The 13,347-nt window shown below is 42.4% G+C and overlaps 1 protein-coding gene across 1 annotated transcript in view; it reads right to left on the bottom strand.

The window, feature by feature from the left end:
* Positions 1-12,395, bottom strand: part of LOC130111328 (synaptosomal-associated protein 25-A-like) — a 44,662-nt gene extending 32,267 nt beyond the window's left edge. Inside the window, exons 1-3 of the mRNA XM_056278477.1 lie at positions 12,322-12,395; positions 2,716-2,822; positions 506-547 (exon numbers count right to left, since the gene is read on the bottom strand). Coding sequence (XP_056134452.1) covers positions 506-547; positions 2,716-2,787 — 114 coding nt within the window. The 5' untranslated portion in view covers positions 2,788-2,822; positions 12,322-12,395. The remainder of the gene's footprint in view (positions 1-505; positions 548-2,715; positions 2,823-12,321) is intronic.
* Between the last annotated feature and the right edge of the window lie 952 nt (positions 12,396-13,347).

Here is a 13,347-nt window from a genome sequence, read left to right as displayed (position 1 = left end):
TCCCTCCAAATGCTCTTTGAGAAGACAATAGCTAAACAGGCTATGGAAATTATTTCTGACTCCTCTCATGTCCTGTATTCAGAATATGAACTGCTCCCATCAGGTAAAGATGCTTCGGGACTCCAATTAAATACAGGGAAGATAAGGAGGGGGTGAAATGAGGGGCTGTGTTGCACGTATTTGAATGCGCTTTATGTCTGCCGTTGTCTGTGCTATGCACTTTATGTCTTTTACTGCACTATATTGTTTGTATTTTTATGTGGCAGCCTTTATGTCCGAGACAGATTTCCCTCGGGACAAATAAAGTAATCTTGAATCTTGAATCTTGTACAAACGAGGTGAACCTCAATAATAGGGAGGTAGCTTCGCCCCCAAGCTTTGTGTTTGTTTTGAGCAAGCTCTTAAGGTGCCATGCAAACATGTGAATCATGAGGCAAATCACTGTGCAATCATGTGAGTATTTTCCTGCTGTGGCTGTCGAAGTGATGTGGGTCATTTTACTCACCTCTTCAACCAGAGCCAGCATACGCCGAGTGCTCTCCAGGGACTGCAGAGAGGGAGGGAGGGAGAGAGAGAGAGGGAGAGAGAGACTCTTTAGCTGAGGACCAACACAGAGTGGCACTTCACTCATTTTAGGAAAAAAGCTGTAATTAGAGACAATAAGACAATAAAAGCTTGGCGTTTTAGTGCAGACCTTGGTTAGCCTATCTAAACAGTTAAATACAAATGGAACTATTTGAAAATTTTTTTACAAAAATGAATTGCTGACATTACTAACAAAGTTTGCACATACTGGTTAACTGTCAAGATTATAAGACCATAACTTGCAAAATACTGTTGTTTTCCCAGCTTTTTTCTTATCTAGGAAGATGGATTGAGCATGTAAATTCATTTTTTAGTGTCTCCCTTCTCTATATAAATTAGTATACATAATCACAGCCAGGAGCTGCACGGTACAGCCACAGTCTTCCACTTTTGGCTACAGAGCAACATCCCTGAACAGCCTTTTATTGATTGTATTATGAAAAGGGTTTAAAATGGGAGTGAAACTGTAAGTATTGTATGTAAAACTCAGAATGATAAACTGTGAATTAAATGTGCTCATCCTCTTCTTACCCCCTTCACCTTGCCTTACCTTCTTCCTTCTCTCTCTTGCCTCCTCATCTGTTCCCCTATTTTCTCCTCTCCTTCCTCCTCATCGCCCTTCCTTTTCCCACCTCCCCTCTCTCTTACATTGATCCTTCTCCTTCTCACCCCTTTGTCTCTCTGGCCCTCCTCCACCATCTCATCTCATCTATCTGGCATTTCTCTTTGTTCAGTTTGTTCACTGTTTAATGTGAAACTGACACCGCCGCGGTGCGACACAGCGCTGACTATTGAGCGAGGGGCACGATAAAAGATTATACGAGTCATCATTTCATGTCTCCGGGGAACAGCAGCGCTCTTAAATATCAATATGCTGTTCCTAAAGAACACTGACTGTTTACATTTGGTGTACACATAAGTCGCACATAAGAGTTTGATTCCACAAATTGCCCCAGACCTCTCTTTCTTTCCTTCTGTCCTCTCCTCCCTTCTCACCCCACATCACCCTCTCCTTTCATCTTAGGAAATATAAGCTCATAAGCTCTTTTATGTTTTTCACTGATCTACTTTTCCCACATCTTCTGCTGCATACCGTCCCATTCTCTCACTCAAGTCACTCCTTCCTCTCCATAATTTTCTTATCCACTACTTCTCTTTCCTTTTCCCAATCTTAATCTCATTTTCTTTCTTATCTATCTATCTATCTATCTATCTATCTATCTATCTATCTATCTATCGATCCATCCATCCATCCATCTACGACTCTCTTTCGTTTTCCTCTAATCTTCCCTCATAACCGAGCAGCCTCTTGGTCCTGCATTATCGCTTCATGAATGTTTAATGTGGCCATTTGAGCTGGTCTGTTATTCTGCTGCATGGAGTTATCTGTCCTTCCAAGGCTCAACTTGTTAGACAGAGCAAGGTTGCCAAATCCCCAAATATAGGCTGTCTTGATGTAAAAGTCCGGGAAGGAACTTCGAAAACAAAAAGAAATCCAGTCTCCTTCTCAAGTTGTGGCACTCTCTTGAAAGAGTTAATATGTCTGTCTGGAAGCCGGGACCCAAACACACAAGAAAGCATGCACACATAGCAAGCACAGGCTGAAAATGTGTACTCTATCAAGTTTTTTTTTTCCTACAAACCTTTCAAGATTATGTGACCCGCTATAAACTGAAACGCTTTATGACCAGTGAGCGAATGGAAAACTGTCCTGATGATAATTGTTTACTTGCCGCATTGTTTACCAACGTGTGGCTATTGGCTGTTTTTTTTTTACCCGATAATGTGAGTGATTTATACAAGACACAAGATGGGGGTGGGGGGCCAAAACCCCCCCCAAAAACAACAATGTATGACTTTGTTTTGTGATGCACGTGATAATCACTTTTTAAGCATAATTTAAAGTCATAGCCCAAACATTTAATGTGCTGGTACTGTTGAAAGTGGCTGGGGATTTTTTTTCATTTGTAATAATTCAGCTGCTCCCTCATAACATGCATATGTTTAAGTAATATACTATAGGTTTATTGTCGTCTGTGCAAAGGTCCTTTTGTATGCATGCAAGCAACACTGTGTTTCATGTGTGTGAATGTGTGTTTATCTGTGTGCCTGTGTGTGTTTCACATCTACCTCATCAGCTATCTGGTCTGCACGTGTCTGCAGGTCGGCCAGCTCGTTGCGCATGTCCGCTTCATCTGCCATGGTGACTGATGAACCTCGACTTCAGAGAAGGAAGACTGTGTGAGAGGTAGAGGGAAGGATTATGTCGTGCTAAGCAACCAGTGAAACATTGATACAATAAACTAAAATGAATGCCACTTGAAAGTAGAAGAAAGAGACAAGTCAGGTGGAAAAAGCCGTGTAACTCCATTTTCTGTGAAATCTGACTTGAAAGGTAAACCGTTCCATAAATTTTGATTCTCTGAAGTCCAATGTTTAAAGTGTGAACCGTTATATAGCTTTTCTGATGCTTTGTTGACGGCTTAGGGCATGAGGAGGGATTTTTTTTCTTGCTGGTGCTACGGGGGTGCTTGATTATTCTGCAACAGTGCCCCTGCAGCACTGATCCAAGATTTATAGATACGGATAGATACACAAGGCAAGACACAAATATGTCATATTCACAAGGTATAGATGACAGCTTTATACATTGCCTGCCTACCTGCAACAAGGACATCTCTAAATATGAAAGATCATACAGCTTGCTACGATACAGACAGTGGTTAGAGCATTAACATGGGTCCAGCATGCACACACAGCAGGGATTCAACACAAGTGCTGCACAATTCAGCCCAAAATGATTTAAAATCACAAATGTACACAAGCCATATAAACAGACTAATTAATCAGTTAGCGTCATTTATGAGAACAGAAGCAACATTAGTTTGCAGTCTGCACAAAGTGCCAGGCAAATTAAGTTGTTTTACTATTGTACTGCTCTATTTGGTTGGCTGCAACAAGCATCTCTTGAACACACAGAGTTTAATTCTATTTACTTCAACAACACAGATGCCAACTTGGACAAAAACAATAAACACACACACACACACACACACACACACACACACACACACACAGAATCAGAATACTTTATTCTCCCCTCGGGGAAACTGGGTACTGGCTGTAGGTCATTTTAAAGGTCTGTCTCCATTGCTGCATAGTGACTCTACAGTCACACTAGATATCCTTTTGTTTCGTTATGCAGCTTTTAAATTTGTTTACTCCGGCGACAGCTTTAGTAGTCAAGCATGAATTGTAGAGTCATGCCGTCTTTTTGAAATTAGCTTTGTAATAATTTATAACACAGGAGCTTGGAACAATATGTTCCCAAAATGGCCTGACAAAAAAAATGCATTGGCGGGGCTCCACAGCTCTGACCCATGGCCACCTAATAATTAGGTTTTTTTTGTAATGTTGGTAATTCAGGAAATTAGGCTTGGTCCCCTGGGAAAAGCGTGTTAGCTAAATGGCTACAAGGTCTAATCAATAACATATAGTAAATTCAAATGGCACACAAACTTTAGCACCCAATAAATGAGCTTAGCTTCGCTCCACACGGTGGAAAAGGAGCATGCAAGCTAGTTCATGAAATTTTCATAAGCATCCATTGTGTTTACGCTTATTTGTGTCCTCTGCTGACATCAGTGCCTCGACAGGGTGACCTAGCGGCAAGAGGGACGGCCCTGTTACTGCTGGGTCACAAGTTTGACCCCCCCTCCACCCCCACCCTGCACCAACAGCTAACCAAGTGTCCTTGATTTGATTTGATTCGGTCTCCCAGCATCATCTCAAGACCTTTAACTGTAATGCTCCCTTTTGACAAAAGTGCAACATCAGTTATCTTATACACTTGTGTTTTGGGACATAAGGGTGTCTGTGGTGTGAATTAAAGAAGAAGAAAAAAAGGAAAGGAAATGGTTAATTCATCAGGATATGTGATGAATAATTCACTGTTTTGTCACCGCACTTTGTCTCAGAAACATGGCTCCATACTCTCTGTTTTGGTTTAGCACTGGAATGATTAAACAAACAAACACAGCTGGATGGTTGAACGACAGTAAAGTCATTCTACCAGAATCGAGGAAGACATTGGAGCCAATGCACTGAGCAGTAACAAGACGAGGAAGAAGAAGATGAAGCAAAAAAAAATAATAAAAAAACAGTATCAGGACAGAGACATGGTTCTATTTTGGTTCCCTGAAGTGCTGCCAGAAACTCAGTGTTTCATAGACTCACACACAGGGAAAACAGGAGATATGGTCTATGAAAACTGGGAAGAGCCTTTGGTGACTGCTGGATAGAAGTACACACTGCTGCTAATCGGGATGGAGAGTCAACCTCACTGTATCTCATCCAGCTCCTTATCCCAACTCTGTGGATCAGTGTCCTTATCTCGCTGTCTTTCTTCATCCATCTCTTTCTCTTTTTTTCTATTTCTGTTCGCTTATCCTGCTCTTTGTCTCTACCAAACGCTATCTTTGAGGCTGCGCTAGTCCATGATCAGTAGAGCTGAACACGGTCACTTTGATAGAGGTCTTTAAATAGTAATCTTATCTACTTTAAAGATAGCTCATTTTTAGATCTAATCAGTTTTTTTAGTTTATCTAGTGGGCACAAATATCACAAGGTAGTGTCTCTGTAATTCCTCAGCATGAGAGAAGTGAGAGCTGAAATAAAAGGAACAGAAGGGGTATGGACTGAGTGGGTATTTACTTCCAGCCAAATGGTTGTATTTATTTGGCTGCAGTTGATAAAGGAGAATATTCACACTATCCCACGTTCTGTCTATTTTGTCCTTTTTTGGTGATTCTATAATTCCCATGTTGCATTTCGTAAGCGACTACCGGCCTCGCGCATGTGCACACGGAAGCTAAGTGCTTACCATGTAATTTAGCAACTTTGTGTATCATGTCGGATCAGGACAATGAAATTGAGACTTCAATTTTTTCCCCCTTTTATTGTTGTATGCGTGAGGAGGCAAGATAAAGCAGATTGCTTTCTGGGAGCATGCCATTGTCATGCACCATGTCTGGATGCAGCAGTGCGAGGAAAGATAAGAAAGGAGTAAAATGTCAAACTCCCACCGGCTTTTACCTTCACAAGCAATTGTTAAGGGTGATAAAACACTTTATTTATGACGAAAACGCACTGGCAAATATGGTTGAAAATATGAGGGTATACAGCTTGCATTTCACCCAGGCTGATTATGATAGGGACACGTGAGCAGAAATGTTTGGTAGAGAGACAAGAACCTGAAGCCAAATGCTGCTCCCTCAGTTTCTTTTTCCGCTGACAAAGATTGTTCTTCGGTGACAGCAGGGAAGTGAAGTTGAACTCGTTTTAGTCCGAGTAGTATTGACCAATCCCACCCCCCTTTCTCCCCAATTGTACCCGGCCGATTACCCCACTTTTCCGAGTTGTCCCGGTCGCTGCTCCACCCCCTCTGCTGATCCAGGGAGGGCTGCAGGCAGGTGGAGTCACCAGCTGCTTCTTTTCACCTGACAGTGAGGAGTTTCGCCAGGGGGACGTAGTGTGTAGGAGGATCACACTATTCCCCCCAGTTCCCCCTCCCCCCTGAACAGGCGCCCCGACCGACCAGAGGAGGCGCCAGTGCAGCGACCAGCACACATACACACATCCGGCTTCCCACCCGCAGACCAAGCCGGAGGTAACACGGGGATTCGAACTGGTGATCCCCGTGTTGGTAGGCAACAGAATAGATTGCCACGCTACCCGGGCGATTTGACCAATCACATTTGAGTAGGCAGTGGTTTCTACAGGATCACGCCTTGGTTGCATGTTGTTAACGGTCCATGTGGGGAATGAAAGAGGCCGAACGCATTAACCGAAATGTCGTCTGGAGCTAAAATACCTACAAAAAGTATCGATGTTTGTATATTGTGTGGAGAAATTCTCGATTCGTATCGACTACTTGTGAAACAATTCGGCCGTAAATGCCGTCTCTCAACTTGCCAGCTTAATAAGTAACGGATAGTCAGGAGTGGATGGTCAAAGCCATGTCCAGAAAACAGATGTAAGAAGAGTTACCACGTAGAACAGGGACAATACTCAATGTAACTGGTAGGAGCAGAAACGTAGAAAGATCTTCTTCTTTTGGCTTGACCCTGTTTCTCAGAGGTCACCACAGCAGATTTTACAGTTTCCATCGGTACCCTGTGAGGGCACAACACCAATAGCGGCCATTGTTGTCCCCGGCCTTGACCAATCCGGTATGGAGCCTGGACCAATCTGGTATGGGCTTGTCATTCTGTATACTGATTTGACAACATTTTATATCAGATGTCCTTCCTGACACAACCACTAACCCTTTGGATGGGGGCACAGGTAAAGCGCTGGGTGCCATCCCAGTTTTCATGGACTTGCACCCATGCCTGTCACTACTAAGACATTCGGATTGTTTCTTTTTCCTTTAAATGATCAAATCATCTTCCAAATTCCTCCTATAAAATCATAATAAAGGAACTTATTATGAATGACTAAATTATAATAAAGGGACCTATATCCTGAGATAAATAATGTTTCAGAATAAGAGGCATGTCAGGAGACATCTGGCCACGGTGGCCAGTGGGTTCCAAAATGTACTCGTTTGACTAATTATCCAATCTTCCAACCATTTTTTTGATAAATAACCTCCCGATGACAAATGTTACAGCAAAAATATACCAGCTTATGATCACTGTCCATTTCCTCATCTTGTTTATAGCTGAAGTTGTCTACAAGGAGGTTTTTTAAAAGCTTTAAGGAAAATTTAATCAAACCAGGAGAATATACAGGCATATGAAAATCAACCCTCACCTCAGTTGCATCTCATTTTGCAAGCATACTGATGGTCTGATGACAGGCACAGTATGACCTTTGTAACATCTCTGGAAAAGTTATAAAAACCACTTAACTAAAATAAGTTTAATTTTGATGTGCTGGAAAATAAACCCTTTACAAACAAGTAAATTCAAAATTCTCCAGCTATAACAGCCACACCCAGCCTCCTAAACACACAAATGCATGTAGACATGCCAACACCAGACACAAAACCAGTACCATACAGTAAGACTCCAAGTGTCAGTACAAGTGGATAAGAACAACTAAGATTAAAATACCATTAAACCCTTCCCTCCCATCCTTATTATTGCTCTCTGTAGCATCAGAAACATTTCAAAATGTGACAAAAATACATGTACTTCTCTCTAAGGCACCGCACAACATCCTTGTCAACACTGCAGCAGAGTCTCTGGGGACCATGCCTCTCTCCTGTCCTGGCCAAACAACATAAAATCAGTAATTAACTTAGCTGAAGTGTCTTAATGTGTATAATGGATCCACGGCACACGTCAATCTTGCCTCGCTATGCCTCGTCGGTGTTGCCTTGCTCACATCTTTTATTTCCCCCCCCTCGCTCATTTCAACTCCTGCCCCTCCCCCATATTCGTCTTTCCGATGTAATTTTCTCCGCTGTTATTGATCCGTCAATAGCTCATCTCTCTCTAGCCGAGCTGCTTCCTGTTCATTCAGATACATCACTTTCTTCCCACCTCATTTCCTCTCACTTTATTTATTGCTTTGCCTGAGCTCTCGCTTTCTCCTCTCTCGGTTATCATCCCCCACGTTTCTCAGTGTCCCTTGCTCCTTCTCTCTGTCTGTGTGTATATTCATGGACCATTAGAGCCTCTCTCTCTCTTATATATATATATATATATGCATGTGTGTGTGCGTGTGTACATGCACATGTGAACATGGCTGTGTGTGTGTGTATTTCTACACTGAGTGCACAAAATTGGTTGAAGCTATGGATTGCAAATATTGGCAATGCTTTCTATTTATTTGCCCCAGTAAATGAACGTAAAGTGAGAAAGATGTGAGGAGGAATTTTTGTCATCCTTAAATTTCAAATGTGTTCAATCGTTGTTCAAAGGCGGCAATCTCAAAAGTGTACAATGAAGACACCTCATCAAGATGTTTGCTATGTGGGAGGCAGCCCTTCATAGAGGAACATGGGAGACCTCGGCTGGCCATAACAAGTAGTCCCCAGTATGACAGTTAGCTTCACAATACAATTGTGGGGCAAAATGATGAATTTCATAATGCATGATATGTTGCACTGTTGCCGCTCTGGGGTATAACAGCAGATGCCTATGCAGAGTATCTCCTCTGTCCATATTAAACAACTGAAGGCATTTGCAATGGGCTATGAAACATTTGCACTGGCCTGCTGACTGGAAAAAGGCAGTCTGGTCTGAAAAATCCCCCTTCCAACTGTACCACCCTGATGGTAGACATAAGATGTGGCATAAACAACATGAGGCAATGGACCCATCATGCATAGTTACAACTGCGCAGGCCAGTTGAGGAGGTGTAATGGTTTTGGGGGCTTTCAGCTGGCATACCCTGGGTCCATTAATACCTGTAGATCAATGCCTTGATACCAGAGCATACCTTAACATAGCAGACCAGGTTCATTCATTCATGGTCATCATGAACACCCAAGAGGATAGGCATTTTAACAAGATAATACTCCCAGTTATAGTCCAAGAACCATCAGGAATGGTTCGGGGAACATTCAAATGAAATGATATTAATGATTTGGCCACCACAATCTGCTGACATCAATCCCATTGAACACCTTTGGGATGAACTTGAATACAGCATTCGTAGAAGGGCGCATCACCTTAACCATTTGTGAGATGCTCTGAGGTCTACATGGTCAGCTTTAACACTGGGATACACACACATCTTTTTTTTTTTAAAGAAATACTCAACGGTTATGGCACAAAACAGGCTTGTACCGTTTCATAAAGAATTTACTTGACTCACTGGATTATACATTTATTTATTTGTATTTTATTTTGCTACTTTATTAATCCCATGTGGGGCAATTCTCTCATTGCATTTAACCCATCCTAGCTGTGTAGCTAGGAGCAATGGGCAGCCGCCTGGGGAATTTATATATATATATATATATATATATATATATATATATATATATATATACACACTACCGTTCAAAAGTTTGGGATCACATTGAAATGTCCATATTTTTGAAGGAAAAGCACTGTACTGTTCAATGAAGATAACTTTAAACTAGTCTTAACTTTAAAGAAATACACTCTATACATTGCTAATGTGGTAAATGACTATTCTAGCTGCAAATGTCTGGTTTTTGGTGCAATATCTACATAGGTGTATAGAGGCCCATTTCAAGCAACTATCACTCCAGTGTTCTAATGGTACAATGTGTTTGCTCATTGGCTCAGAAGGCTAATTGATGATTAGAAAACCCTTGTGCAATCATGTTCACACATCCGAAAACAGTTTAGCTTGTTACAGAAGCTACAAAACTGACCTTCCTTTGAGCAGATTGAGTTTCTGGAGCATCACATTTGTGGGGTCAATTAAACGCTCAAAATGGCCAGAAAAAGAGAACTTTCATCTGAAACTCAACAGTCTATTCTTGTTCTTAGAAATGAAGGCTATTCCATGCGAGAAATTGCTAAGAAATTGAAGATTTCCTACACCGGTGTGTACTACTCCCTTCAGAGGACAGCACAAACAGGCTCTAACCAGAGTAGAAAAAGAAGTGGGAGGCCGCGTTGCACAACTGAGCAAGAAGATAAGTACATTAGAGTCTCTAGTTTGAGAAACAGACGCCTCACAGGTCCCTAACTGGCATCTTCATTAAATAGTACCCGCAAAACACCAGTCTCAACATCTACGGTGAAGAGGCGGCTGCGGGATTCTGAGCTTCAAGGCAGAGTGGCAAAGAAAAAGCCATATCTGAGACTGACCAATAAAAGAAAAAGATTAAGATGGGCAAAAGAACACAGACATTGGACAGAGGAAGACTGGAAAAAAGTGTTGTGGACGGATGAATCCAAGTTTGAGGTGTTTGGATCACAAAGAAGAACGTTTGTGAGACGCAGAACAAATGAAAAGATGCTGGAAGAATGCCTGACGCCACCTGTTAAGCATGGTGGAGGTAATGTGATGGTCTGGGGTTGCTTTGGTGCTGGTAAGGTGGGAGATTTGTACAGGGTAAAAGGGATTCTGAATAAGGAAGGCTATCACTCCATTTTGCAACGCCATGCCATACCCAGTGGACAGCGCTTGATTGGAGCCAATTTCATCCTACAACAGGACAATGACCCTAAACACACCTCCAAATTGTGCAAGAACTATTTAGAGCAGAAGCAGGCAGCTGGTATTCTATCGGTAATGGAGTGGCCAGCGCAGTCACCAGATCTGAACCCCATTGAGCTGTTGTGGGAGCAGCTTGACCGTATGGTACGCAAGAAGTGCCCATCCAACCAATCCAACTTGTGGGAGCTGCTTCTAGAAGCGTGGGGTGCAATTTCTCCAGATTACCTCAACAAATTAACAGCTAGAATGCCAAAGGTCTGCAATGCTGTAATTGCTGCAAATGGAGGATTCTTTGACGAAAGCAAAGTTTGATGTAAAAAAAATCTTATTTCAAATACAAATCATTATTTCTAACCTTGTCAATGTCTTGACTCTATTTTCTATTCATTTCACAACATATGGTGGTGAATAAGTGTGACCTTTCATGGAAAACACAAAATTGTTTGGGTGATCCCAAACTTTTGAACGGTAGTGTATATCCATTATCCAAACCGCTTATCCTGCTCTCAGGGTTGTGTGATTTGTTTTCACACACACACACACACACACACACACACACACACACACACACACACACACACACACACACACACACACACACACACACACACACACACACACACACACGAAAACAAATCGACTTTCTGGACATCTCAATGGACCTTAGGAACAGCACATACTACAAGCCATACATTAAGCCCAACAACACGCTGCAGTATGTCCACAGAGAAAGCAACCCCCCCAGCCTCCATCTTGAAGAACATTCCAGAAAGCATTAATAAAAGATGCTCAAAATTATCATCGCATGAGTCCATCTTCAATGAAGCTACACCCCCATACCAAGACGCATTACAAAAGAGCAGGTACAATTTTAAGCTCAAGTACAACCCACCATTAAATACCGACTGCCAGCAAATCAATAAAGGTGGCAGAAGACGAAACATCACCTGGTACAACCCCCCCCCCACCCACACACACACACACACACACACACACACACACACACACACAGGGACACCGTGGCCACAAACAGCGGTGAGCACTTTTTTGAACTTTTGGATGAGTGCTTCACCCCGGAGCACCAACTGAAGAAGGTGGTCCATAAGAACACCATCAAAATTAGTGACAGCTGCATGCCTAACATTCAACAAATAATATCGTCCCACAACACAAGAATCGTGAACAAATCAAGGACACCTTCATCACAATCGGACTCCCCCGACTGCAACTGCCGTGTGAACGACTCGTGCCCCCTCTAAAGAAAAGGCCAGAAGAAGGGAGTTATCCACCAAGCTGCGGTGGCGAGACAGGACAACGGTAAAACAGAGACATACGTCGGTCTAACGGAGGGCACATTCAAAAAGAGGTTTAATGCACACATGTGTAGCCATAGAAACAACCGCTTAAATAATGTAACATCTTTAAGCCGTTATATGTGGCCATTGGCGGACGGAAACATTAATTATTCAACCTTGTAATGGAGGAGTTGGATGCGCCTTCCCAAAAACAAACTCTTACTGTGGTGCTAAACACAAAAATCATATACTTCAAAAACCATGTCCAATGATGTAGGGTAGCACTCACCAATTTGAAAAAGGACAGAGACAGTGCCTCATTTTCACCAATTTATTGTGGCCAGCAAAACATGCTAACTTTCCAGCCTACTCCTACAGGCCCTCATCAGAGCATGAGTGTAACTAATGGCATGTGAGCGACATAAGGCTTCATAGTGGTCACATGATACAGGACATGAAATGGTCACATGACAGGCCAACAAGGTCACATGCAAAGGTTACATGACACAGATCCGCAAAAGTCACATGACAGACCAATAAAAAGGTAAAAAGGTTCAAACTTAGTTCATACTAATACATTCCTGAGGTAAGATCAACATCCAATTCAGCAATTATTAATCACAGAAAAAAGATTAGGTACCTGGGGAAATAGACAGTATAGACAAAAATACAAAAAAAAAAACACAGTAGGATACTGCTACTGATTTACAGAGCATGCAGTAACTATCAGCAACCCTAGGGGGCCAAGTACGAATCCAAAACCACAAGAAATAGTGGCCAGCAACAAAGCAACAATTCAAGCGGCAAATCACAACCATTACTTCCATTGCTGCTGAGTATATATACAATAAAGCTGAGTGATACAGTTAATAATTGATAGTTCTTTTGTTTTGTTTGTTGTTGTTTTTTATTACATTTAGAAGAAACAATTCAAACTGAAGTCATAATTTAAGCCAGCGGAAGCCATTGTATTGTAACGTGCATGGATAAGTAGACACGTTGGTCCTTGACTAACGGGTCGGACCCTTCAGTCGACTGGTTAACATTGCGGAATGGGAGACACGGATTCGCGCCCCGGCTGTGGCGACGGTCTCCCAGACTGCCCCCCCGAATACACTACATTGGTGTCCGAAGTGGGATGGTGAGACCGTGAGGTCATCGGAAGCGTATGCATCCAGAGGCGTGAAGGAGCTGATATGCTTAAGCGCGGGGACGCGCTTCTCGAAGGAAGGGGGTGTTGTAACGTGCATGGATAAGTTGACACGTTGGCCCTTGGATAACGGGTTGGACCCTTTAGTCGACTGGTTAACGTTGT

The sequence above is a fragment of the Lampris incognitus genome, chromosome 4 (assembly GCF_029633865.1).
Source record: "Lampris incognitus isolate fLamInc1 chromosome 4, fLamInc1.hap2, whole genome shotgun sequence".
NCBI classification, from domain to species: Eukaryota; Metazoa; Chordata; class Actinopteri; order Lampriformes; family Lampridae; genus Lampris; species Lampris incognitus.
Note: the sequence above shows the minus strand (reverse complement) of the source record. Positions and strands in the feature narration are given on the sequence as shown.